Source organism: Rhea pennata, chromosome 13 (genome assembly GCF_028389875.1).
Source record: "Rhea pennata isolate bPtePen1 chromosome 13, bPtePen1.pri, whole genome shotgun sequence".
In the NCBI taxonomy this organism is placed as follows: Eukaryota; Metazoa; Chordata; class Aves; order Rheiformes; family Rheidae; genus Rhea; species Rhea pennata.
The window spans coordinates 8,738,775-8,764,931 of NC_084675.1; the positions used below are offsets into that span (position 1 = coordinate 8,738,775).

Here is a 26,157-nt window from a genome sequence, read left to right on the forward strand (position 1 = left end):
CTAGGTCTGGAGGGAATCCGTAGTGGGAAAACTGCTGTGAAGGAGGACAGAGTTACGGGGATGTTTAGATGAGCTGGAATTCAGTCTTGCATCCTGGAGCCAGCTTCCTTTCTGAAGGCAAGGAAAAGGCTGCTCGCTGTCCCCGGCAGAAGGAGCCTGGCGGGACACAGCTCTTGGTCTGACCGTGGCAGGCCAGATGGGGAACATTTTTCTTTGTGTTTTTACATTACAGAATTGCACTTGGTCAGATTCTTGTGACTAAGCTGAAAGCAACACAGAAAAGAGTGATAGCAAGTAATAGCAAGGGGAAGGACCAGGGCAGAGCACACGTGGTGTGGTGGTGCGTGTACATCTCTCGTAAGCAGAGCAAGAGGTAGCGTAATGAATTATTGCCCCATTTGCTCTTCTGCAAATCCTGATTGTCTGCTTCTGTTGTTTCCTGGTTTGGCTGCTATTTCCATATAAAAGTTTATGTAAACTAATTTCCAAAACATTCCCCCTTTTTTACATCATCGCTCCATGTTAGATGTTAACCTTCGGTATCCTTATTGACAGCCTAGAGATAGGGCTGGCACACGTAAATTACTTTATTAGGTGTCTTGCTTGTAGAGAAACTTTATAGCCCAGATGTAAAAATAGTGCTTTTTCCTGTCTCTTTCTTGCTGGAGAAGCAAAACACACAATAAATCTGACTCAGTGAAACTCTGCATCCCTCAGTGCAAAGCTTGATTTGTTTGAACTTCATGGTGCTTTGGTTTCGCTCTGAGAAAATTTCATTGTAATAATTTCTTTGCATTCAGGAAACCACATAGGCCTTGCTGGCACCTCTTTGGCCTGCACTGTCCTTCTGTCTGGACTCTACCATTTGCACTGCGTCTCTGCCAGTGCCAGTTCTGACATGGCAAACAGAATCGCTGTTCTTGGGGCTCCTGACCCGCGGTCCAAGCCCAAAGCCTGTGGTCCCGTGGCCTTGGAAACACTGCTCTGGGGGAGAATACTGAGATTTCTTTACCTTAACTCACACGGTGTCTGTGATCAAAAATGCCTAGGATAGCAAGAGAGCCTTCACTGGTGTAACTTCTACACCTCAAATTTGGAGGAAGGTGTAAGAGATTGTAAATACTTGAGTGGTAGCATGGTCTTTGTACTTGATGGCTTGCCTTGGGTCTGTCATGTTTTCCATGTTTCTTTCTCACCATCTTTTTGTCTTTGGGTAGCTTTAACCCACTTTTGTTTTTTTAGTGAAGTAAGAGATCACAACTTGCATATTTCACCTATGGGATTAAAATTCTGGCTTTGAATTGTAGTTAATTCTCCCTTTCTCTACTTTGTTTGTCCAATGAATTATTATGGTTGCAATGTCTGAATGTTTTTGCCATCCAGCAGCATTCTGGATGGAACAAAAATATTTAAACTCTGTTGCTGAAGTAAAATACGTGTTTTTTACGAGCGATGTGGGGACGTCGGATTCACCTGTTTTGTTCCACTTGAGCTTTAAAACGTCTATGTACTCGCGGTAGATCTGTTTTTGAAAGAATGCGCAGACGCTATGGTGACAGTTGCCGTAGAAATGCCTGCAGCAAGGCGGAGGGGAGCGCGCCCCGGCGCCCGGCTGCGCTCCGCGCTCCGCGCCCGGCGCCTCCCGCTCCGCGCCCGGCGCCTCCCGCTGCGCCCGCGGGGGAGGCGCCGCGGGGCCGCGCCGGGGCCGCGCCGTCGGGCGGCGCGGGGGGAGCGCGGCGGCTCCGCGGGGACTCGGGGCCGGGCGCCCCGCGGGGGCGGCGCCGGCGGGGTTGGGGCTTTTCCCGCGGGGAAGAGCCGCCTTCCGAAGAGGGGAGGGCGGACGGCAGGAGCCCGCGGGCCGGGGGGCCAGCTCCTGCCCCTGTGCCCGGGCCCACGCGCCCCAGGCACGCCGGCGGCGCGCAGCGGGGCGGGCGCCCTGTGGGGTAACGCAGGCAGCGTTTCCCGATGAAACCTGACAAACCTAGAGCTGGATGTTCGCAGTGCCGGTGCTTGCTAGGCGCGCGTCGCCGGAGCTCGGGCTCCGCGCGGCCGCAGCGTGCCCCGTGCGTGGCCGAGGCGCCGCGGCGGCTCTCCCTGCCGGGGCTCGCGGCCCGGCTGCCGCCCGCCCTGGGCGGCGCGCGGAGCCCTCGGCGAGGCGCAAACCGCCGCCACGTGCTGCTCGGCGCTGTCGCGGCGACTGAGAACGTCACGGATGAAATACCACGTATTTTGATTAAAAGGGAAAAGATTGCCACCCCCCTGGGGCTAGCCTTCCACAGGAAACCGCTTTTATGTAGTTTCTGAATTTACAGAAGTGCGGAACGGGGGCACCCACGGGTCTCAAGAGCTGTGAGCGTAGTCTGTTCTATGGGTAAAACGCGGATCCTGAGAGCAAACTGAAACACTGGCTGCATTTTATTATACTGTATACACATATTTATTTACATAATAGATTTTGATGGGAAATATGTGTCGCCAGTGGAGTCTCTGAACTAGAAAAACAAAAACTAAATGTGAGCACCGGGAATAAACCTGCTCTGGCCTGTGATTCAGGTGCGTGGCCTGTAGGAAGGGTGTAATTAGCCTTTATATATGTCCTACTACCTTTCTCTTATTATAGAGATGAGACTTTTATTTAGAGCAACCCTTTTATCTTGCTGTAGTTAGGTTAAGTTTCACTGTAGCATTTTAAGACCCAGGCCTGTTAGCTGCGCACAGATTTACAGGACAAGCTTAAGCTAATGGATACTTATCAGGCAGGCTGTATTTGGTGATCGTCCATCATTTGCTCATTAAACAGTGTATCTAAGTGATTCTCATTTCCTCCCTGCCATGTCTGGAAAGGAGGAAACCAGACACATTACGCTGGAATATTAATGTCCTGGAGGATTTAGCCACCCATAATTAGATCTTCTTTGCATAAACCTGCTAGTGCTACCTTATTTTGTTGTTTGTCTTGTTCTCCTTTATCACCTTCGCATCTTTTTCTGTTAACTCTTTTTTTTTGTTTTCCTTTGTAATTCAGTCCCATTTGTCTCATCCTTCTTCCTTTTTTCTTTTTTTTCTTGACCTAGAGAGCACAGCAGTCTGGGTTTCCCCACTCCTCCCTCCTTCACACAAAAAGGCTGTGTTTGCCAGCAAAAACCACGCTCTCTGCCAAGCCCTGTTACTGACTTTGGAGAAAAGCAGCTAGAGAACTTGTGCAAATTTAGGCTCTGAACTAGCTAAATAAGCCATGTCAGTAAGCCCTCTTGTCTTACTCCCTGGCCTGCTGGCCCGTGAAAGGACTAATATATAATGGTCCTATTTAAGCGGGGAAAAAAATTCCTGGCCACGGGCCACCACTCGCTGAATCCTCTGTGTGCAAGGAGAGAATAAGCAGGCTGCTCTGCCGCTCCGCTCCGCGCGCCGTTACGCTGGGGAGGGAAAGCGCACGTGGGAGAGCGTGGCTGGGGGGCTTTCTGCGTGGGAGCCCCGTGTCAGCATACGGACAAGGAATATGCCGTCATCTCTCTCCAGAGATGGTTTTGTGTCCCAGTGCTAGCTCCCGGCTACTCCCAGAGGAAAAAATGGCAGTTCGTTACTAATGCTAAATGGAAGGGATCACGCGCACGAACGAAGTAGCTGGTAAACATAGTTAGACCTGGCAGCAATACTGTTGCAAGGTCGATTTTCCAAAGTGAGTAAATCAGTTCCAATCACCGATCTAAAGCACACCTGGCTGCTTCGCTTGGATACCTGCTTGCTCCGCTGACGGCTAGTGTTGAGGCAGCGGCAGGGTTTCCCTGGGCTCGTATCTGGAGGTGAGGTAAACGCCGTCATAGCCATGCGTCCCATCGCACCGGCAAAGCCCCACCAAACTCTTGTGTTTTCTTATTGAATGTGAAAATCTCCCTGCAGAAGTAGGCTGTGGAGGGGCGGCAGAGATGTGGCCGGTTCCCTGAGCCCGCTTTGCGGAGGCTGGCCGGGGCTTTCGGCGCTCCTGGGCAGCAGGCTGAACGCGGCAGCCTCTTCGCCTCGTTTAAAAAAAAAAAAAAAAAAAAGTCTTTTTTTATGCAGCTACTTCCTTCTCGGCTACTTTACAGATTTTTGTGTTTGGCAGATCTTTATCTCACAAATATTATCAGGTGGAGAATCTAACAGGTAACATCTAAGCAGGAGACAGAGAAAGCTTTAAGACTACCCTGGAGGTAATCTGAACCCACTGAATAGTTTAGCCAGCTTCTACACCAAAGCAGCAACTTCCAGCCTTCTTCTTTCTTGCCGTGCCCGCTGCTGGCTGAGGCGCAGCGGCCGGGGCAGGGCGGCCGGCCCGCCGCCGAGGAGCGCGGCTGGCGGGAGTGAGTGCCGTGGAGGTGTCCCTCCCTTTTCTCCTGCCGCCTTTTGGCCCGAGGGATGCACAAGCCTACCCGCACCTCTCAAAATAGCCGACTCAGATGTGCCTGGTAAATACCGGGCTATTTAAGCTGTAAAGACTGTTTACATCTTTTGTGCTGCTGCCATGCCAAGCAGCTGGAGACGGGCTGATTTACAATCCTGAATCCGGGAAGTTTTGGGCATCCCCCGCTCCCTTTGACTTGATGGAAATCGCAGGCGCTGGGCGGTTGGGGGGGTTAAGCGCAGCGCATCCGGTTCCAGACGGAGGGGGTCTGTGATGGTGGCTGCCGGGCGAAGGGCGGTCGGCGGCGCTGCTCTGCGCCCGGCGCGGACGTGCGAGCGTGTAATTTCTTGTGATAGCGCACACCGGGAAAGGCTGCGCGGCGCGGCGCCCAAGTGAAAGGCAGCAAAGACGGCTGGAGATTACGGAAGATCACAGAGATCTCGCTTAAGAATACCTACAGCTGGGTCGAGGAAAGCGCGCGGTTACCGTATGGCTTACAATGAGGATCGAGCGCCGGAGCGTTTCTCCGGAGGGAGAGCTGTGAATCTCGACGCGTACGTTGCGGGCTGACGCGCAGGCGTCGGTGAGATCGCCTCTAGGTCACTAAGAGCGTTCTGTTACGAACAAAGTCTGACAAGACCCTCCAAACTAAAGAGTGGCACCAGCATTTTCTGCACTTGAGTATTTCATACTTAGTGTTTCCAGAGGTTACTCGCAAGTGTCTGAATAGCCCTGATCCCAAGCACGGCTCCGTCACAGCCCTCTTTCGGGGAAGTCCTCCCTATCTGCTGAGGGACTTGAGCGACTGCTTATAATCCAACCTATTTCTCAGCAATTTCTCAAACTGTCACAGTTCCTGACATTGTAGTTAGCATAGTGTGGAGTTTTTATATTAGGGGAAGCGTTAAACTGGTCCTAGTGGTCCTTGAAGCCTGTGTAATAGGATGAGGGAGTATACACATGCCATCTGAATTACTAAGGGGCTGTTGCTCGCTTGCAAAGCTTGATTGCATCTAGAAATCAACATTTGGTTCAGAAGTGTCTTACTTTGATAAGGTTAACTTCTTCCCTGGGAGTGATAAAGTGTTAAATAAGCAGTGTGCCTGCAAATGGAGTTCAGGTGATGGTAGCCCCATAAATAGATGTTTGTGCTCTTAGGGGAACGGATGCTGAAACCTTGCAGAAGTTTCTCGGAGCACAAAGAACCAAAATCTTTGAGCCTGCGGCACTTGTGACCTGGCAATTAAATAAACATCCTTGGAGAATATCCGAGACAAACTGGCAAAATGGAAGTACTGGGCACGCGTGAAGAGCGCCTTGCTGAGATGCTGCAGTTTGCCCCACAGTCCTTCCCGCGTCCGTGCTGCCCTCTGGCTGCGCCTGCCCTGTCAGCTCCTTCCAGCTCCTGGATTCAGGTCCTGCCATCAGAGCAGAACGGGTGGCTTCTTCCGAGAGAAACAGCAGCAGATCCCTCATGCCAGAGCAGCGTTGGGCACCCCTTCTTTGTGGCTGCCGGGAGCACCGGGGCGAGCGGCTCCGCGGCTCCCTGCTCCCTGGCTGCTTCTCTGTGGGGTGGTGGGACGCACAGGGATGCAACCGCCTGGAAATTATGGATCTCTGGGTTGACTAACAAGCGGGAGCAAGGCTATTTGCGAGCCAGACCCAGCCCTTGTGAGGGGGCTCAGCTCCGGAGCTGCCTCCTAGATTTCGTCGAGGGGCCCTGCGGTGCCAGCAGACACGCGCCTGTGGGAGCTTCCAGCCGCCCCGAGGGACTGCACTCAAGGGGGTCGCTCTATTTGTGTTCTCAGCATTTTGTATCTGTGTGCTGGTAAATAGTATGGGCCATTTATAAAAGCAAAGGGAAAAGTTACTGGCTTAAAAATAGAAGTATAATGCTGTGAAAGTTGATATTGAGATATAATACTTGAACTTTGAAACTTTTTTTTTCCTGTCTTTTTTTTCTCACCGAGTACAAAGTCAATCTGGGTCTGGAAAACGCGTGAGCCCTCGTGGCCGTATCCTGCCCTGGGCCTCAGCTGCCGCTTTGTTGGCGCTGCGCGGGGCAGACCAGAACTTAAACTCTGTCCTCGGGCACTTGCAGGCTGCGGAAGGTCTCCGGGGGGTGTCCGGGGAGGTGTCCAGGGGCAGCCGTAGCTGTGTCCTGCCGGTGCCGAACAGCGATGACCTGGGTTTTCACATCTGCGTTGCCAGAATAGTTAAATAGCACGGGTGGAAGGGTCTAGCCCTTGGTTTTAGTAATTGTGGTTTTGTCTATTGTAGCTCAGAAAATGTATTTCCCTGCTAATGAAGAGGATCTGCTTTACTGGGTGATGTGTTTGGAAAGCGACTGTGTTGGACGCTCTGTGCTCCTTCGTGTGCTTGTTGTATTTTACTGCTGCTTAAATAACAGTGTCCACGAAGTGGACGTTAGGCAGACTGGTAGGCTGAGTCAGACTAGGTTTCCAGAAAGGACAAAGATATTAAAGAACTGAAGCTTAAACCGAAAAATCAACTCGAGTGACTTGCAGCGCGGCTGGCCTCGGCTCCCCGCTGCCGGCACGGCCCTTGCGCTGCTGGGGCACCCGCGGGTGGGAGCTGCCAGCACCGCTCGGGTCGCGGGGTTCGGTCCGAGGGAAAGCAGCAGATAAGCTCTCCGTGGGGCTTGCGGCTGCGGAGATCTGTCCGAGCAAACCAGCTGAAAGTCCATCAAAAATGAAGTAAAATTAAAACCTTCCACTTGTCTGTTTGAGCAAGGTATGCAAAGCATTGATTTAGCTTAATTAATTTTGGAGAAAACCCTTCCAAAATGTAGGTATTTTAATGTTAAAATTTTAAATTTAATGTCAAAATGAGATATAACTGTGTGAGAGTGAAATCGTGTTCAGGATAACTCTGCCCAGAAATTTTCTATTAAGCGCTGGCTCAAAGCTGGAGCGAGCTGGTGGCTTGCAGGACGCAGAGCGGTAGGAAAGCCCGGGGAGGGAGCAGCTCTCGGCGCTGCGGGCTTCGGCGGTGCCCGGCGCTCGGCGCGCCGACGTTCGGCCGCGCGGCGCCCGGCGCCGGAGCTGCGCCGTTCGGCGGGGGCGCGGGGCCGCTCCAGCTGCACGCCCGCCTAGCGGTTCCGCTCGAGCCGACCGAATTCGGGTGGAAGCGCCGGAGAGCGCAAAGCACGTGCTTTTCTGCAGGCAATGCAGGCCCGATCCTTCGCCTTGCGGCGGCGGGGGGGTGGGTGGTGCTGATGAACCTTGGAGGAGTACGAGGAGAGGGCGCGCGTGCGATCTGTGCAGCTGCTGCGACCGCAGAGCGCCCAGCCTGGCAGCGCGCCCCCGCGGCACGGGGCTCCGCGTTTCGCCCGTTTGTTGCCGGCTGATCTCGTGGTTATTCTCAAGAATGTGAGAGCCAGATGAAATTTTGTAATTCGTTGTAGGCAGCGTGTCACATAAATGTCATTCGCAAGTGCTGAGCGCCTGGTTCTGGCAGCTGCCACATCAGCGGCTTCAGGACGGCTGTTCATGACTCGCAGGTTACAGACCGTGGCTGTGCGTGGTAATAAAACTTCTGGGGTTCAAGCTCTGAAAAAAAGTTAATTTTTTCAGTTCTTAGTACTATTAATAAGAAAGTATGTTGCTACGGTACAAGTTAGGCAGTTTTCCCTTCGTAGGACAGTTCTTTATTATGATCAGGTAAAGGATAAATTTCAAAAGCAATCTCTGCATTTGCAGTGGCAATTTTGTATGTGCTAGTTGTTGGGAACATACAAAATTTCAAATATGCGTACTTAGTGCATAGTGATAATGAAACCTCTATTAAATTTTCACAGCATCTTTCACTTATCTGTTCATGTAGCAACTGCAGGCAGAAATTCCGTAGTTAGTTTAAAAATGGAGGGGAAAAAGTCTTTGCTAAATTTCTGCCTTATGAATTGTTTTACAGAAGGCAATATGTTCTTTTTTGCTGCTGCAGAAGTCTGTTACAATACTTTAATGTCATGGTGGACCTCGTTTGCTGACTATTTTGCTTTCCGGTTGTTTGTTTTGTTGATCACAATTTATTTTTGTTCTTTTTCAGTGGAAGAGGGTGAATCTTCAGATTTTGCTTTGAACTGGGACTCATCAGTAACTCAATCAGGTAAATATTTTAGGTTCTTCTGATTGCAAAAACTGCCAGAAAGCTGCCAGGCTTTTTACAGGAACTGTATTTTGTATGTCACATTCCTGTCTCCAATCCAAGACTACCCACTGCAACACAATTTTTATATCAGTTCCATATGGTCAATAAAACCTATTACATACAGAGACTAATATACTCTTACCCTCTGGAGAGCCATTCCTCCTTCTTGTGGGCACGCTGAAACGGGTTGCCATTTCTCCAGTATAACTGCTTTGAAGTTTTCTGCAATGGGCACTGTTGCACATTCATTCCAATCTAATTACATAAAAGTGACTTTAACAGGAATTTTAAACTTCAGCCCCAACTGGAATGTGTGTATTTCGCTTCTTGGCGGAAATTGGAAAGTCCTGTCAAAGCTGGGGAGTAAAAGCGGTGCCTCGCCACGGCCGAGAGGTTTAACATCTGAACCGGCTTTTGGCTGTTTGGTAGCACTAACGCTAACATGTGTCTGGGACTAGTTCGTCTGCGTTACGCTGAAAATTTGGATAAAAAGAGGCTCAAGAGACCGAGCAGGATAAAGCACGCCTGTCTGTGTTTGTGTTGTACGTCTTGATAACACAGCCGTTAGGGTAAGTATCCGATCGGAGCGCTCCAGAGCTGGGGCAGGAAGCTAACCGCGTCTTGCTGCCTGCTTGTGCCGCGTGTGCCGGTACCGTGCGGGGCGTTGCGTCTCGGACGTTTGCCAAGCTCTCGGCTTGTCTTCGGTTTTCGGGCTCTTCGCGTGGGGTGCTGCGACGCGCGCGGCAGCCGCGGTCCCGCGGCGCCTGGCTGCTGCCGGGTCCCAGGCAGTCGCCCGCGCGGGGCCGCTGGCCGAAGGCAGCCTCTCGGCGGGCTCGGGAGCCCGCGCTGCCTGAAACCCGGCTGAGCGGGGGCAGCGGCGCCCGCCCGGCGCTTCTGTGCCGCCGCGGGAGCTGGCTGGGGCTTGCGCGTGCTCCTGGGGACGACGCCGTGCGCAGAGCCAGCCTGGGAAACGGTTTCCCCAAGTAGCTGGGTCTGCTCCATTTTTTCTTCCCTTTACTCCCATAATTTTAGCTCTCGCCTGAGCCATTGGATAGGGGATAAGATGTGTTTGAGCGCTGAAAAATGTGCGCTACCTTGTGGATTCTCCTTTCATTCAGTGGGTGCAGAGTTTCATCTGATGGTTATAAAGGTGCAGCACAGCCTCCTGTGAGGACAGGGACGTACACGGGGCGGAGGTTGCCGGCTGGAGTGCGGCTGAGGATCTGCACAGCACAAGCATAAAAAGCCGTGCTACATAGTGGTGGAGCGCTGCGGAGTTCCTCGCTCTCGTGTGGTGTGCCTCTACAGCTATATTCAGTAACCGAAACCAGTCCCTCAGTCCCAGGGTGCAAGACTTTCATTATGTTCTTTTATGATCTTCCTGTTTGCATTAGCTCCAGTAGTGTGATGTTGAACTTCAAAAAAGGGTGAAAAAACATGCTTCAACTTCAACTTCACATTTCATGCCCCTGCCTTCCCCAGCCCAAGAAGATGAAATTGCCTCCCCTTCCTTAGCCCTCCCCAGCAAAAAAAAAAAAAAAAAAGGAGCCACCAGAAACTGGACTTGTTAACTCTGAAGCACTTGCCAGATGTTTCAGATTAACATATTTTTCTCCCTTCTTCTCCTGCGCATGTTTGTCCATCTCTGTGTGTGTGCAAACACATACAAAGTGACTTCTGAAACATTCTCTTGGCGCTTGGTTCGACTACTGCCTTCCCTGGGTGAACGGCGCTTGCAACAGTGTCGTCGTGTTTGGGAACAGCGATACCAGGTGGAGTGTAATTTTTAAAACATTTTTGTATAGTAGCAAAATATTTATATTGATGCAGTTACGGTAGAGGGAAGAGGCTTTTAGTGCCATAGCTTATACTATCACTATCATGAAACCAGTGTAAGGTATACTGAAAATTTTTTGCTGGTAGAAGTTCAAGCTGTGGTGGTAGGACTTGTCAATGCACTTGTAATAGCGTCTTTCCCTGGGGCAGACTTCAGCTTTTATACTTGCAGGGCAAGATATGTCAAGCACTGGAGCCCGAGTTCTCTTTCTAACGGTGAGATTTCTTTTACTTAATTGTGCTTAAGACGTGAATAGCTGCCCAACTACAGAGAAGCAGACTAATTACACTTGCCAAGAAAATGTGTCTAAAATGAACTCAGGGCTATGGAAATAACATTGGTAATTTGCCACAATCCTGGATTATGAAGTGGCATTTTCCAAACTGCATTTTTCACCTCTGAAGCCACGGGAGGTGACTGAAGGTGGTGTGCTTGTGAACGGTGCTGCCTGAGCCCCACCAGCGCGGGTTGCGCGCTCCATCTGGTCTGTATGCTGACGGCTTAGTGCAGGTCATCGTCCTCTCTACGTTTTGCATCCCTTTTGCTTATGCTAACTTGCTCACCTACTTTACTGCAGCACTTTTGCTCTAGGAAGGCAGGTGAGCAAGTTTTGGCTCCTCTTTGGCTCAACTGCTCCACGCTAATAAAACCTGTGCAGGGGACCTGCTTTACAGGACTCCAGCCCTCACTGAGTTGCAGCAAGTTTTATGGTTTTTCTTTTTTATATATATATATATATATATATATATGTATGTATGTATATAACCACAGCTTAAAGGCTGTATGTATTAACTTAGAGAACTGGGAGAATGTACAAGGAGGCAGCGGTTGCCCTGATGCAATGGAAAATAATCTCCGTGTCCGCCAGCCCCGCTTAACAATGGGCATCGCACACGTTTCCTTCCTCTCCGGCTTCTGTAAACACTTTTTCCTTAATGTAGAAAGAAGGAGAAAAAATGCTTGTGCTTTCCTCTGCAGATCCGAGGGCAGGTTTGCTGTTGAGCAGCAGATGGGTAAGGCCGCGCTGCTTCGGAGGGAAGCGAGTGCTTTCTGTGCCGGAGGGCGAGCGCGGTGCAGGCGGCTCGCGGCGGCGCGGGGCTGGGGCATGAGGCTTTGTGCCCCTACAAAGCCAACAAGAAAATAAGATTTAATATTTGTCCGGCTAGAGCTCGGCTGTGCAATGCTGCGTGGCTGTTGCAATACATCATGGGAGTAGTATCTTGAGGAGCAACAAGGGACGTTTTAAAGAAGTAAAAAGTCTTACTGAATATATAGAGAATTTAAGGCATTTTTAAAAACCTGTGGAAGCACTTTACATGGAGGCTGCTGGGGAGTTTCTCGTTAGCCCGACTGCGAGGCCCTGGGGAAGTTCAGCTGCATCATCTGGGGCAAAAAGAGCTGATTCTGCGTCCTCCGTAGGCGCTGGCAAAGCCTTGCTGCTCCGTGCCTTTCTAAGGCAAGCGGCGGTCCCGTCTTCGTGCGACGCAGCTGCCTGCCGAGCTCCGCGCGGGAAGGGCTGGGAAACGCGGCGCTCGGGCCGCGTCGCGCGCGGGTTTGCTCGCCCTGGGCCTTCCAGGGAGAGAAAGCGGAGCAGCGCCCGCCGCGGTCCCCCGGCTGCCCCCGCGTGCCGTGCCGCGCCGAGCCGAGCCGCGCCGTGCCGCAGCGGCTGCTGCGGAGGGGGAGGCGGTGCGAGGGAGCTCTGTGCTTCTGCGCAGAGACGCGGAGGCGGCAGCTTTGGAGAGGCTAACCACAGAATGAAACAGCTGCGGTCCCTCGTTTTTGTCGCTCTGCAGTTTTGCACAAGGTCTCCCGGCTTTCACTTGAAACCTGTGGAAGAGGCACCTCTCAACACAGCTTGGGTGCTTGCACCCCATCCAGGGCTGTGCTCCCAGGTGTTCCCGGCCCCGGGATGCTCCTGCGAGCCGGCCGGGACCGAGATAGTATCTCATTTAACTTATAAAAGGAAGAATGCGAAAGGCACCCAGAATAAAATTCTGGAGCTCTTCCTCTGCTGCAGAGCATTGAGAAGGCAGGTCCCAGTTCAGCGAGCATTAGCTTTCAGGAGCTCTGAAATGGCCCTTTCTGAGCATCTTTACAAGCTAAGAAATCTTTTAAAAGCTGATTTCATTAGTAAATCAATACTAGAAGATTGTAGCTTAGGTATGCAAGGATTCCCAAAGAAGTAAATCTTTGGACTTCGTTAGCAAAGAACATAAGAGACTTTGATAATTTTCTTAGTGGAATATCTTTTTCAATATGCTAAGAAAGGTTTTATCTCAATTGATCTGTTTTCTTACAGTGATTTTAAAAACAGCATCTGTTTCTTCTCTGCCTGGACCATCTGAGGTCCGCGAGAACTTTCCCAGGCGCTTCCAGCCCTGGGATCACGGCCCTGCAGTGCAGCCGTATGGAGGCAGGATCACGACGTTGGCAGCATGTAGCCTCGTAGCTACGGGGTAGCTGGAGGTGCTGATAATTTCAAGTATCCGCTCTGGGACTGGCCAAAACCCAAATAAAAACCAACCAGAAATAAAGCCGCAGAGGTTTCCTGGGTGGTGCGTGGGATGGTGGCTGTCGCACGGCGGACACTGGACATGTCACCACGTCCTGTGGCTGCTCTAGCGAAATCACTGTGCTTTCTGGCCAGCGCTGCTGCCAAGTTACAGGTGCAAGAGCACGCACGGCTAAAGGGCTGGTGGGCCAAATGCGTTACGCTACACCCTTTCTGTGTGCTGTTGCCCGAGAAAATTATACTTCAAACCTTACACCTGTTCTCTAAAGGGTAAAAGACATTTATTTTAAGTAGAGTTTTTATTTTCCTTGGTAAGGCTTAGGTTTTTATGATGTGTCATAGGTATGTGTCCTTTCAGAGGAGATGTTTTTAATGCTCTGTTCCTAACTGTAAAATTTATCTTTTATCTCCAATCTTTTACATATAAATAATGCATTTGAAAATAAATAAATTGGAGGATGCTCAGATAACGTGGTTGTGGAAGCCTAGTAAGGATCTAAGACAGAAGTAAGATTTTTTTTTTGCAATAGATATAATGTTAAAAGAAGTAATAAAAGTAATTATAGACCCTTGCCAGATGACCGTATCTGCAGGATTTGTGAAGAAACTTCACGCTGTCGGCGTCGAGCCGGCCTCGGGCACAAGCACGGTGTGGGCCTCAGGATTTACATGAGAAGCACGCGCCTGCCTATTATGGCATTTCCTGGAAAATACTTACTATTAAAAATGTTAATTAGGCAAATTACAGTGGTAGCACTGAGGAGGAGAATTAATTTCTATGGTGAAAGAGGGGAGGAAATAAAGGCTCACTTAAAAGTGAGCTATCACGTGTCAGCAGCCTGTTACGGACGGCAAGGGTTGATCTGAGTCTGGGACTGTGCCAGCGAGGTTGCGTTAACCTCACTGAAGTCCGGTTATCACGGTGGATCTCCCGCACCAGGTTGGCATGGGCTAGGTCAGGTCTCCATGGCCAGTGTCTCCTGTCCACGGCGGCTCGCCTGGGGGCGAAACCCTTCCCGTGGGAACACCCGTGAGGCGCTTTCCCTGCTGTGGGCTCCAGCTCCTGCCCCTGGTGGCAGCCCCCACGCCGGCGGGGACGTGGCCTGGCGAGAGCTGGTGCCCCTGAGCCGGAGGGGCTGCGGGGAGCCTGCCTTCTCCTCTTCACACTTTGCATTTTTTTTCCCTTCGGTGTTATCCTGTCATCTCTTGCTGCCTGAGCAAAAGGATGTGTTTAGATGAACATTTTCTGTGTTTTTGGATGAAAATTATATCTCTTGTTTACGATGGCCCACTGGGGCGTAGCTAGCAGTAATGGGCTAAAAGAAGGCAGAGGAGATCCTAGGCTGAATGTCAGGAAACATTTCCCAATAGTGAGCTCTAATAGACTGTGGAATTATCTCCCACTACTTAGGTCATTTTCAAACCAGACCGGGCAGAGCAGTTGAAAGCACACTACGGGAATAGTCTCACAGTGGCAGCACCATGGACAAGATGACCTAATAGGTCTTTCTCCTCTCTAATTTACCCAATTCTGCCATGCTCGGGATTTGCTAATATCCTGCAGATTTTAGGACAGAAGACGACTGGATAGCCTGGCAAGTTGTGCTTTTGAGAGGTTATTTCAGTAAGACATTTTTATGTAGGACCTCAAAGCACTTTGTAAATGCTAATTAAGCCCCCTGACCTGGTAGAAAGTATGCTTTTCTACTCCATATTCATCCGTCTGTGGACAGCCATGTATTCGTACTAAGAAACAAAAAATGAGGTTTTCCCATCTTCCCATCTTGGGCCCGACGTCTCCTCTGAAGGGGCTCGGGTCCAGGATTGACCGGTGATGGCTGCTTCATGTTGTTTTGGACAGTTTCTGTAGGTCAGTGGCTTCCCCCTCCCAGCCATGCTCAGCTTGGCCGGTCGGAGCAAGGGAGGAGGAAACCGCATGACTGCAGGAAGTGGTTGCAGTGGGTTTTACCTCTGTGCAATTAGCCAGCAGAAGGGCTGAAGAAAAGTCTCCTGGAGAACAATTTCTTCAGTTTTTTACAGAAACTTCTGAACCTCTTTGATTAGTTTGCACATTGCAGTTTTACCCAGTAGCTCAAAGCTCCCAGGCTGAATAAATGTAATTGGAATAACAATATACCACATTGACCTGTTGCTTAAAAGAGAAAAATCAATAAAAAATAATGCCACAGTGGTGGATCACCACTGATCATTCTTTTTGAGAATAAAGTAAACAGTACCAGCCATGAGAATGGGATTTTAAAAACAAGGTTGTAGAAAAAGAAAAACAAATGGTATAAACAAACTCCATGGCTTTGTTTTCTAGCCTGAGTAAGAACATTGATATGAAACTCGGCAGTGAAGAGCTATGTGAAATTTCTGGTGCTTTGCCCAAATAATCTTTCCTCATTCAGAACAGGAAACTAGAGTGGTTTGGGTTGGAAGGGACCTCTAGTGGGTCTTACCCAACATTGACCTAAGCTGTAAATGCCTCAATACCCATTACCTCTGTAAGTTATTGTCTTTACTCTGTTACTCTGTTAAGTTATTGTCTTTAACTGTTAGGCTTTTTGTAGAGCGAGAGTACAAAGTATGCCTCTCGCGGTGTAAGGATGTGTGTAAAGCAGAAAAATAAGGCCAGATACTCATGAGCAAAGGAATTTTTAGGCTAACGTAGCTTGAGGTTTACCATAATAGAATATAGATTTGAGTTTCTGTCGCTTGGTGTCTAAAGTAGCCTTTTCAGGACTGCCTGTAAGGAATTATTATGTCACTGTCAAAATCAGCTGAACCCATCTTGCAGTCTTGTAGTTGTTGTGTATAATTTCAAATGATAAAACTGTTAAGTGGGACCACTTATAATGAGATTTGAGATACCCTATGGCTCTCACTTGGAGACGAGTGACCTTTGTCTTTTTGAGGCTGAGCAGCAGCGTGATAGATTTAATAGTTGTGTGCAGAGACCTGGCACTAGATTGGGGTGTGCAGGGGAGAGGTGCTCGGTGTGCCTTGCTATACATATTTCTGAATTCATCAAGTTTGTGGCTAAAGTGCCTGCATGTTTGCATGTTTTACTCACCATGCCTCCTTCTCCATCGGATGGCTTCGGCATTCGTTAGTATAAATTATTAGGCATTCGCTAAATACTGAGCAGAGAAATGAAAAAAAAATGCTCACTTTGCTTGGAAACACTGTCTGTATTACATAAAGCTCTGACAAGATCAAGCCTCTAATTAAATTATCTGGCACGTGGACAATTCTGCTCTGAGATCGGCTGAACTAATGTGTAGCCATTAGCTAATACAGCCACCAAATCAGAAGTACCAAAGAGACAATTTACATCGGGCCACAGCGTGTTTTGAAAAATTCTGGTGAGTTGTGAAGCCTGTAACGTTAATTGCCAGTTAACACATTGTAATTGCTGTAATTATTTGCAAGTAAAATGATGTAAGGGACTTGCATTGTACTTCCCTTACACTTCACATGTTGGTGATCCACTAAATCTTCCACTTAGAATTTTACTACTTCTTTTAAGAGCTGAAGAGCCACTCACAGAGGTCTGATCTCATCTGTAAGCTTGCTGTTATGCATGTTGTCTTTAACACCGGCTAGTGGCTGCCGAAAGTCTTTATTAAAAAAAATGCGCTAAAATAATAAATGGAAATCTCTGCTGCTGACTGAAGAGAGCATGCATAACCCTACAGACAGCGTTTCTGGAGCCCAGCTGGGAGAGAGCCCTCAGCACAAATTGCCAGCCTATTGCATCCCACAGCCACGCCGCGGAAGTGGGCCAAAAGCTCCTCCGTATGGGATTAAAGGGATGTGTAATAGATTAAAGATCAAAAATGTTAATTAAGAAATGGTCTTTTCTAATAAGATGCCTTCAAGGGCACAGGACCAAAAATGAGGAAATATCTCATTTTGGCAACTGTGCTACGGTTGTAATGAAACTGGAGTGCAGGGTAAGGGGGATGAACACATAGAAGCCTCGTTTTAAAGACATTTCCTTCAGAAGGAATAAATCAATTAGCAATAAAAATGTAAATAGAAAAGTCAAAACGGCATTAATCTGAATGCTACTGAACAACATGTGCATTTTAGCTTCATGTTTTCTTAAGGATAATTTGGCAGTTTGTGACTGATAAAGACAGACTACTTCAGTTTATTGGTATTTAAGCAGCAGTATAGTAACTTGGCTGAAAAATAACCACTTCTTTTGGACGCTTTGATGCATTTGAAGTGAACCCATGCAATATATTTTTCTAATTTAAATTTCTAGACATGGAAAGTCTAGCACCTTCCTTGCTGGTTTGCAACTTTTAGGGAACGTACTTGGGGAAGGGGCTGACTTCTCCCCGGCAAACCCCAAAGCTCTCGTATTCCAGTCTCCTGTAGAGGGAAGAATTTTATATTTTACAAATAAATTGATACGCAAGTGCTACCTATTGTGCTAAATCCAAAAGGGCTGTGAAGGTTTATTGCATCATTGTAACTAAAGCAAATACACTTTTTCTCAAGCTTTAACTCTGCTAGTTAGTGACTCTGCTGTTACATTTTCTTCTATTAAACTCATCAAAAAGCCCAAACGAAAAATTGAGTATTTAACAGCATTTTTTCCTTGTGGTGGGGTGATGGCATTTCTCTTCCCATCTTTTCCTCTCCTCAGACTTAATGCTGAAAGCGGCAGTATTTCTTAAGTGAGTTATTTGCTAGGAAAAAATAGGAGGACCCTATAGCCAAACTTCTTCCCTCTCTACTGTAAGCTTTTGCCTGGGTAAAGAAAACCACTGGCACAGTGAGGCTGTCTGCGTAGTAGGTGGGAGAAATATTGTGGGAAGGCACGTGCATGCCGTGCAAGCTCGGGCCCGGTGAAAACGCCTCAGCAGAAGAACGTCCTCTGACCAGGGGCTGCAAGTTAGGCTGGTTGCTCTAGCTGTATGTGTTTTGTCTTCACGTGTTGTGCAAATCTTTAATAGAACAGAGCATTTGGGGGCAAAGACTGCACAAAGCATCATGGCCCTGCAGCGGTGTTGCTACCTGCTAATCGATATTCTAGCGAACAAAGTGGGGAACTGGTGACACACAAGTTCTTGCGAAGTGGAATGATGGTTTTCACTGTTTCTCACTTAAGTAGGATGGGTTGAGAGCTCTCAGAGCCGGGCATGGCGTAGTCTAGCCCTTGATGTTGTTGCTGAGTTTGGATGGGTTTGAGGGACTGATCTTTCCTTGATTTTACTTACAGGATTTATTTAAGTGGGATAGCTCAGGCCTGAATTAGCCCTCTAGCATGAGTGATGCATCAGGCAGAGCATGAGGAAGGCTGTTTCCTCTTTTTATGAAGTTCCTTTAAAAATCTTGAAGTCACCTCGTACTAGACAATTTTAAAGACTGTTCTCAGCTGAAGTTTTCCTCCAAATAATTTTGAAAAAATAGTATTCAGGCAGATGCATGCAGCCTGTCATTCTTCGTTCAGTTGCAATAGGGGGTGACTTCGTTGATTTAATCAAGTAGGTTATATTTGCGAAAATAGGGTCAGCTTGTAATGCTGTCATTAACTTGTACAGAATGTGTGTCATCCATAGAAACAGAGAAAACTTGAACTTGAACTTTATTTAATAGCTGTTCATATCGGGCTCTTTGTGTGTAGCACATAGATCTGAAACAGATGACAACTTATCCTGTTAAATGAATGAGAAATATTCTGTGCAAAAAGCATTTGGCTTCTCTTCCTTGATCATATTAAACAAAATACGTTTATTGCCAGATTTCCACAGTAACAATCAGGAAGCATATACAAAATCAGCAGGATTAAGCAGCTATAACTGAGAGCAGCATTTGGCCTGTAATCTCAGGAAAAAAGAAACGTGTTGTAAAAATTTACTCTTTTTTTTCTGCTAACGGTGAATTTCAGGCTGAAATCTTGTACGTGTTGGCAAATAGCCAGATTAGTAAAACACCTTCTGGACAGGATGTAGCAGAATTCCACATCTTTTCTTTATATTTTCGTTATATATTATGTGCTCAGAGAGCTGTAGTGTTGAAGATGTGAGCAGTATCACCTCCACGAACGCTCTTTGCATCCCTGAGTTTGTCCTGTGGCTAGCAAGTATAGATACTTCTGGGTAACAGAATTAAATTATGCTCCATTCTTCACCCTTACTTCGAAAAAGACATCCAAGCAGATGATACCTGTTGTTCAGCATTTATGGTGTTTTGTGTGTGAAATTGAAAAAAGAATCAGTGTCGCCGTTCCTCCAAAGCAGTTATTAAAGAATGGTGATTTCTTAGGGCTTTTTTTGTGGACTGAGATTGTAAACCTGTTGTATTTTAAATGTCTTTTTGATTTGCAAAGAAATGCAGATGCACCCCGTGCACTAGAAGCATTGCAGAGCCATCAACGAACTGCTAGATGAGAAAAGCCATCACAAGAGTTAAGTGATTTTAGCTTGATACTGTAATGAAATATTTTGAAACCATATCGAGTTAATGAATATTGTGGCCAGCCTGCATAATGCACTGAGGATGCAGGAAGTGGAAGCGCTTTAAAAATAGGCTCCGAGCCGCGTTTGTGGCATATAGAGTGGAAGGACCGAGAAACCTCCTGCCGTGGCGGTGGGGCTGCGGGCGCTGGGGGCCGCGGGGCGCCGCGGGGCGGGAGCCGTCCCGCCTGCCCGCGCTGCCGGCCCCGAGGCCGGGCACCGCGGCGGGCCGAGGGGTCCCCGCGCCGCGGCAGGCCGGGACGCTGGACACGTGGCGGTTCGCTCTGCGGCAAGCGCTGTGCAGCGTGAAGTCCTCAGGCGTGGGTTTTCCTCACTGTCAGCGGCTAAAATGCTAGAATTCAGCTTCGGTAATTTCAGGAATAAAATTGGGGCTGGGCCCCTGCAATGAAACCTCCCTTTTTAAGACAGCTAATTTGCTGTTGTTATTACTTTTTACCTTGTGCAAAGTACACAGGGACTGGGGCTACTAAAGAGCATATCAACTAAATTAGGATTAATTAGAAGTCCTCCCAAATAGCCAGTGCTTCATCAGCAACTGAACAGCGTGTAAATAAATCTAATTTCTCTACAACTAAACTCTTCAGAAGCTTAATTACAATGGCAATGATCTTCTCCATCCGCCCGCCCCCAGCTTTCTTTCCCTCCTTGGTGGCAGAGGGTCGTTATCCCTCCATCTGGTAACAGGCAGTACGAGCAGCCTCAGATCCCACCTCTCGCTGGGGTCCTTTGAGGCCAGGAAAGAAATGGAGGAGCTTCCCGCACGTCCAGAAGAGCCCAATTAAGGTAGTTTGCAAGAAACTAGAGCAGCAGAAAGCACCAATGCAAAGAAAAAAACCCTCAATGTTCTAGAGAGACTTTGGTTAACTACCTGAAGTATCCACTCTCTGGATTAATGGCCATCTAAATTTCTTTCCCATTACGAGTTATTTGCCACCAGAAATCCACACTTATCTGTCCCTTTATTTTTGCCTGGCATCATTCCCGTGATCCAGACCTGAGTCCTCTGGCAGGTACTCAGGCTTGAATACCACATTGCTGTCTACTGCTCTCACACTTGAGACCTGCAAAATTAGAGGAGCAGTTGAGCAGAGACAAGTCTTTACAACCATTTTAGCTTTGACTCTTTTAAATATCTTTTCACACTTTCTTTTCCATATATGACTAGAAAAATGAACCTAGGAAAACATTAAGAGCAGAAGTGTTATCACTGCTAAAATATCACCACACTGGAGGACTGGTGCAGCTAACTTATTATTCCAGAGATAAATAGCTGAAAAGCTCTAGTTAGAAATTATTTATTGCGAGAAAAGCACGAACCCTGCGCGCCGGGTTCGGCTGGCCGCAGGAAGGGCGCTGCTAAGGGCTTGTTCAAAGGGATTAGTTCAGTTCATTTGATGCTTGATTCGCTAGCCACTCTTTTATATATGTATTTTTTTAATTTCTAATTTTATTAAAACCGGTGCGTGCCTTATTATGCGGTGTCACGTTCCAGACTTCCCTAAATTAATAAATGAGCAGCAGCAGAGTAGCATGCAGCAGAATTCGAACAGCGTGAGCCACGCATAAGTATTATCTCACTTAGCTCAAATTTAAACACTCTGCTTTGCTCAATTTAATTATCTGAAATTACTGAATTAACGGCTTTGTCGAGAGAAACGTGTAGGACGTCGGCGTTTCCTACGACAGGCAGGAACTAGAAAGGAAATTTGAGGGGCATTAGTTTTTATGTGAGAGCTGGTGTTAAACACGCCCTGCGGTACCACCGAGCCCGCGATCCAAAACGGCCTGGCGGGCAGGAGAGGAGAGAGCGCAGGGAACGGCGGGGACCCTTCGGAGCCGCCGTGCCGCTCGGGACGGGACGGGACGGGGCGCGGGCACGGGCACGGCCCCGGCCCCGGGGGAGGCCAGCCAAGAGCCGCCGCGCGCGATGCGCCCGCGCGCCCTGTTCCTCGCGCGCCGACGCGCGCTTCCCTCGACCGTCGCCCTCCCCGTCCCGCGGGCTGCACGCCTTGGTTGTGGTCGGGTGGCGGGACGCCGTCGCTCTTCCGGTCTCGGTCACAACGCTTTGGGGTTTTACTGGTGTAAAAATCGAAGAAAAGGTGAACGGAAGCGCTGCGTGTGAGGATACGGGCTGCTTCGTAGGCAAACGCGCGCGGAGCGCGGAGCGTAGCCGAGAGGGCTGCCAGGGCTCCTCGGGAGCGTCCCGGACGGGCTCGTTCGGACGCGCTTTCCCTGCGGACCGTCGTAACCAGAGGAAGGGAACTTTCCGCGGCTGGAAGAACAGCTCTAGCTCTGCCTCCTGGGCCTTAGGCGAGGGGAGAGGGAAACGGGGCAGTTCTGCCTTCTGAATTAGGCTGAGGGGATATGGTCGCATTTTGTCACTTACAGTAAATTACATCATCTGTAATTTTTCCTTCTTTAACAATCAGCAGGTTTATTTTAATAATCAATTCCAACAGATGGTATTCTAAGCAGAACTAGTCGGTGTCTTATTTTTTTCATTTGATATGCAGCTGCAATAATAAGCCACATGTGAGTTTTGTTAAGCCTCCCAAATTTTCTGTCTGCTCAGGGAACTATAGATTTAAGCTTCACAGATATCTGGCTTCACCTTAAAGTAAAATATATATATATTTATACACGTATATAAAATCTATTTCACACTCTTAAAAAAAAATTTTGTCATAACTATAAATTAAAATGTGATTAAAATGTCCTGTGTTAAATCTGAGAGCAGGATTTGGTGGAGCTGCTAGAAACAGGATGCTTGTTTAGAACAGAGATTTGACAAATACTGAGGTTAAGTGCATTATTAAAATATTAATATAGTTAAATAAAAAAGACACTAACTTTGGAACTGAAATCTTGCATTGCATATATTGTATTATGGTGGTCATCATTATTTAGCAAACACTTGCATGCCAAAGGTGAGAAGTGCATTTTTATGAAGAGGTGCGCTTCAGTTGGAGGTCTGTCCTTACTGCACACGGATTTCCTGGCATGTATAAAAATTAGTTTAGATCAGTTTTGATTTGGGCCTTATTATATCACCTGGGCATGGAAGTAGCTCCCGTTCAGATGCACCTTAAGAATCTAGAAGTGGACAAAACCACCAAATTTTTACGTGTGTAGTCCATCGCGCAGCCGTTAAACGTCTTGAGTAAACGGATGGAGTTTCCCGCGAGTGAATGATAGCTTGGGCAGGTGGGATGGTTGCGCGCAGACGCACTGTTTAGTTTGCAAGGCGCAGAGCTGTGCGAAGCGCGTTGGTGCGCAGCCCCGGGAGAGCGCCGCGGTGCCGCTGCCGCGCGGAAGCGGCGCTGGCCGTCGTCCCGGCCGCGCGGTGCCGGGGGACGCGCGCCGCCCTCCCGCTCTGAAACCCTCCCGCGGAGCCTGCTGCGGCGGGGAGGTGTTCACGTCCCGCGTGTGTAACCTTAAACCAGCTGCCAGGTGCTGGAGAGCTGATGCACGTTATGTGCTGCTAATGCTGCAAAGCACAATCCCGCTGCTACCTGCATGCAAATAAATAACAACAGCTTAGATCTCTGTCCACTTCTCAGTGCATAAATGCGTTTGTCACATAACGTGGTAACATCTAAATCATTTTAGTAAAAGCACTAGAAAGGCTGAAATACTACTTGCAGGTAAAATTGCTTTTACTCTTTGGTGTTGGTTTTTATGATTTCCGTATCGGAATTTTTTTTAATGCTTTTGGAGAAATATGATGCTGAATCACTATTGCTAGGTCTCTCTCTCTCTCTCAATTTTTTTTTATTTTTATTTCTCTCTGTTTTTTTTTTTTTTTTTTTTTTTTTTGCCTTCCTAAGATCTGAAGAATGAGCCTGCAGGCTAAAAGTAACCATAAAATATTCATTAAGTTTTTTTCTTGTTTTTGTTATAGACACAGATATCGCTCTAATGTGCTTGGTCAGTTTCGAGGCTACTATTTTTGTTACTCTACATAAATCATTAGCAAGCATTTTTAGCATGATCAGTGAAAGGCTAATAGAAGCCCATAATTTACAGATAAATCTTTTTGATTAGCTACTCAGAAATTTCCGTAAAAAAGGAGTGGAAATAACTGTTCTACACTGAAAACTGGAGACTGTGTGCAATTTGTGCATAAATTGAAATCATCTTTGTAATAGACTCCTAGGAAGGTGTGGGGCTGCCTTTGAGGTAATGATTTAAACATAAACTGACCCTTGATGAGGGAGTTGGAGTTTCAGTTTAATGCATTTCTGCAGTTTTCCTTTGCCTTCAGTGCCTTCAAATTCCACACAAATAATTCCTTCATAACAAGTGCCTTTTCAGAAGATGTATGCTGCTGACAGTTAATATAAAATTATTGCCCCTGAATGCATTTTCGTAATTACTTCCCAGAGAACTGTCTTTGTGTTAGAAGACATTTCACACTTTAGTAACATAAGTGTTTGGGGAGAACATGAGTAATAATTACAAGCAGTCTTTCAGTGAAAATAAACCTAAAAATTATATATAAAAAAAAGGCTAATGTTAAAGTTGGTTAGAGACAGTGAGGAATTTATTTAGCGTGTTATGCATGTCTATATATTTTCCAAGTTTAATAACCCTTCAGTAACTAAACTTAAAAAAGCAATAAAGAACAGAGAAACTGCTTTCTAATTTTTAAGCAATAATGAAACTAAAAACTGATTAAAAGTGACATGTTACTGGAGACAGAATAAAGAAACTTAATCTGAATGCTCCTATAGGAGATTTCTGCTATAATGGAAAATGAAATGACTCACAGTTTGATCAATAAAAAAATTAGCAGCATTTAATAAAAGGTTTCTCCAGCATGTTGACTAAAGGATATTATGAATGTCTTGAAATCCAAGAAAATCAGGATTTTAGGTTCAGTTCGTGCTGGCTGAGCGTGCGACATTTAAAAATTGACTGAGAGAAGACAGTGGGCTTTAGATGAGACCCTATGTGTCAATAAATAATAATAAATTATTAAAAAAGAGAAATCACGAGGCTGGGACTGCCCGTAGAAGTGGCTGTATGTTCCGCGGGCCGTTCCGGGGGCGCTGGCAGGGAGCTGGTGTTCCCGCGGGCACCGAGGGCGGAATCGCGGCTGCGCTGGGGAAACGGGCCGAGAGGTTTGCAGCCGGCGTAAGAGGGGAAGGCGAGGCGCCGCGAGGCGCCGGGTTCCCGTGTGCCGCCCCTCGGCCGTGCGGCGCAGGAGCGCGCCCCGGGGTGAGGCGCCGCGAGGCGCCGGGTTCCCGTGTGCCGCCCTCGGCCGTGCGGCGCAGGAGCGCGCCCCGGGGCGAGGCGCCGCGAGGCACCGGGTTCCCGTGTGCCGCCCCTCGGCCGTGCGGCGCAGGAGCGCGCCCCGGGGCGAGGCGCCGCGAGGCGCCGGGTTCCCGTGTGCCGCCCCTCGGCCGTGCGGCGCAGGAGCGCGCCCCGGGGTGAGGCGCCGCGAGGCGCCGGGTTCCCCTGTGCCGCCCTCGGCCGTGCGGCGCAGGAGCGCGCCCCGAGGCGAGGCGCCGCGAGGCGCCGGGTTCCCCTGTGCCGCCCTCGGCCGTGCGGCGCAGGAGCGCGCCCCGGGGCGAGGCGCCGCGAGGCGCCGGGATCCCCTGTGCCGCCCTCGGCCGTGCGGCGCAGGAGCGCGCCCCGGGGCGAGGCGCCGCGAGGCGCCGGGTTCCCCTGTGCCGCCCTCGGCCGTGCGGCGCAGGAGCGCGCCCCGGGGCGAGGCGCCGCGAGGCGCCGGGTTCCCGTGTGCCGCCCCTCGGCCGTGCGGCGCAGGAGCGCGCCCCGAGGCGAGGCGCCGCGAGGCGCCGGGTTCCCCTGTGCCGCCCTCGGCCGTGCGGCGCAGGAGCGCGCCCCGGGGCGAGGCGCCGCGAGGCGCCGGGTTCCCGTGTGCCGCCTCTCGGCCGTGCGGCGCAGGAGCGCGCCCCGGGGCCAGGCGCCGCGAGGCGCCGGGTTCCCCTGTGCCGCCCCTCGGCCGTGCGGCGCAGGAGCGCGCCCCGGGGCGAGGCGCCGCGAGGCGCCGGGTTCCCGTGTGCCGCCCCTCGGCCGTGCGGCGCAGGAGCGCGCCCCGGGGCGAGGCGCCGCGAGGCGCCGGGTTCCCGTGTGCCGCCCCTCGGCCGTGCGGCGCAGGAGCGCGCCCCGGGGCGAGGCGCCGCGAGGCGCCGGGTTCCCCTGTGCCGCCCCTCGGCCGTGCGGCGCAGGAGCGCGCCCCGGGGCGAGGCGCCGCGAGGCGCCGGGATCCCCTGTGCCGCCCCTCGGCCGTGCGGCGCAGGAGCGCGCCCCGGGGCGAGGCGCCGCGAGGCGCCGGGTTCCCCTGTGCCGCCCCTCGGCCGTGCGGCGCAGGAGCGCGCCCCGGGGCGAGGCGCCGCGAGGCGCCGGGTTCCCCTAGGCCGCCCCTCGGCCGTGCGGCGCAGGAGCGCGCCCCGGGGCGAGGCGCCGCGAGGCGCCGGGTTCCCCTGTGCCGCCCCTCGGCCGTGCGGCGCAGGAGCGCGCCCCGGGGCCAGGCGCCGCGAGGCGCCGGGTTCCCGTGTGCCGCCCCTCGGCCGTGCGGCGCAGGAGCGCGCCCTGGGGCGAGGCGCCGCGAGGCCCCGGGTTCCCGTGTGCCGCCCCTCGGCCGTGCGGCGCAGGAGCGCGCCCCGGGGCGAGGCGCCGCGAGGCACCGGGTTCCCGTGTGCCGCCCCTCGGCCGTGCGGCGCAGGAGCGCGCCCCGGGGCGAGGCGCCACGAGGCGCCGGGTTCCCCTGTGCCGCCCCTCGGCCGTGCGGCGC

General features: G+C 50.1%; 1 protein-coding gene across 4 annotated transcripts in view; it reads left to right on the top strand.

The window, feature by feature from the left end:
- ZNF423 (zinc finger protein 423) overlaps positions 1-26,157 on the top strand; it is a 262,272-nt gene that overhangs the window by 79,782 nt on the left and 156,333 nt on the right. For 2 of the 4 annotated variants that reach the window (XM_062586171.1, XM_062586167.1), the window contains exon 2: positions 8,450-8,509. The exons of 1 other annotated variant lie outside the window; for it this stretch is intronic. Coding sequence is in view for 2 of the 3 variants with exons in the window: in XM_062586167.1 (XP_062442151.1) it covers positions 8,450-8,509 (60 nt within the window). In the remaining variant the exon portion in view is untranslated. Of the gene's footprint in view, positions 1-8,449; positions 8,510-11,348; positions 11,402-26,157 lie in introns of those variants that run through there. One more of the 4 variants, XM_062586169.1, reaches the window with a different exon arrangement.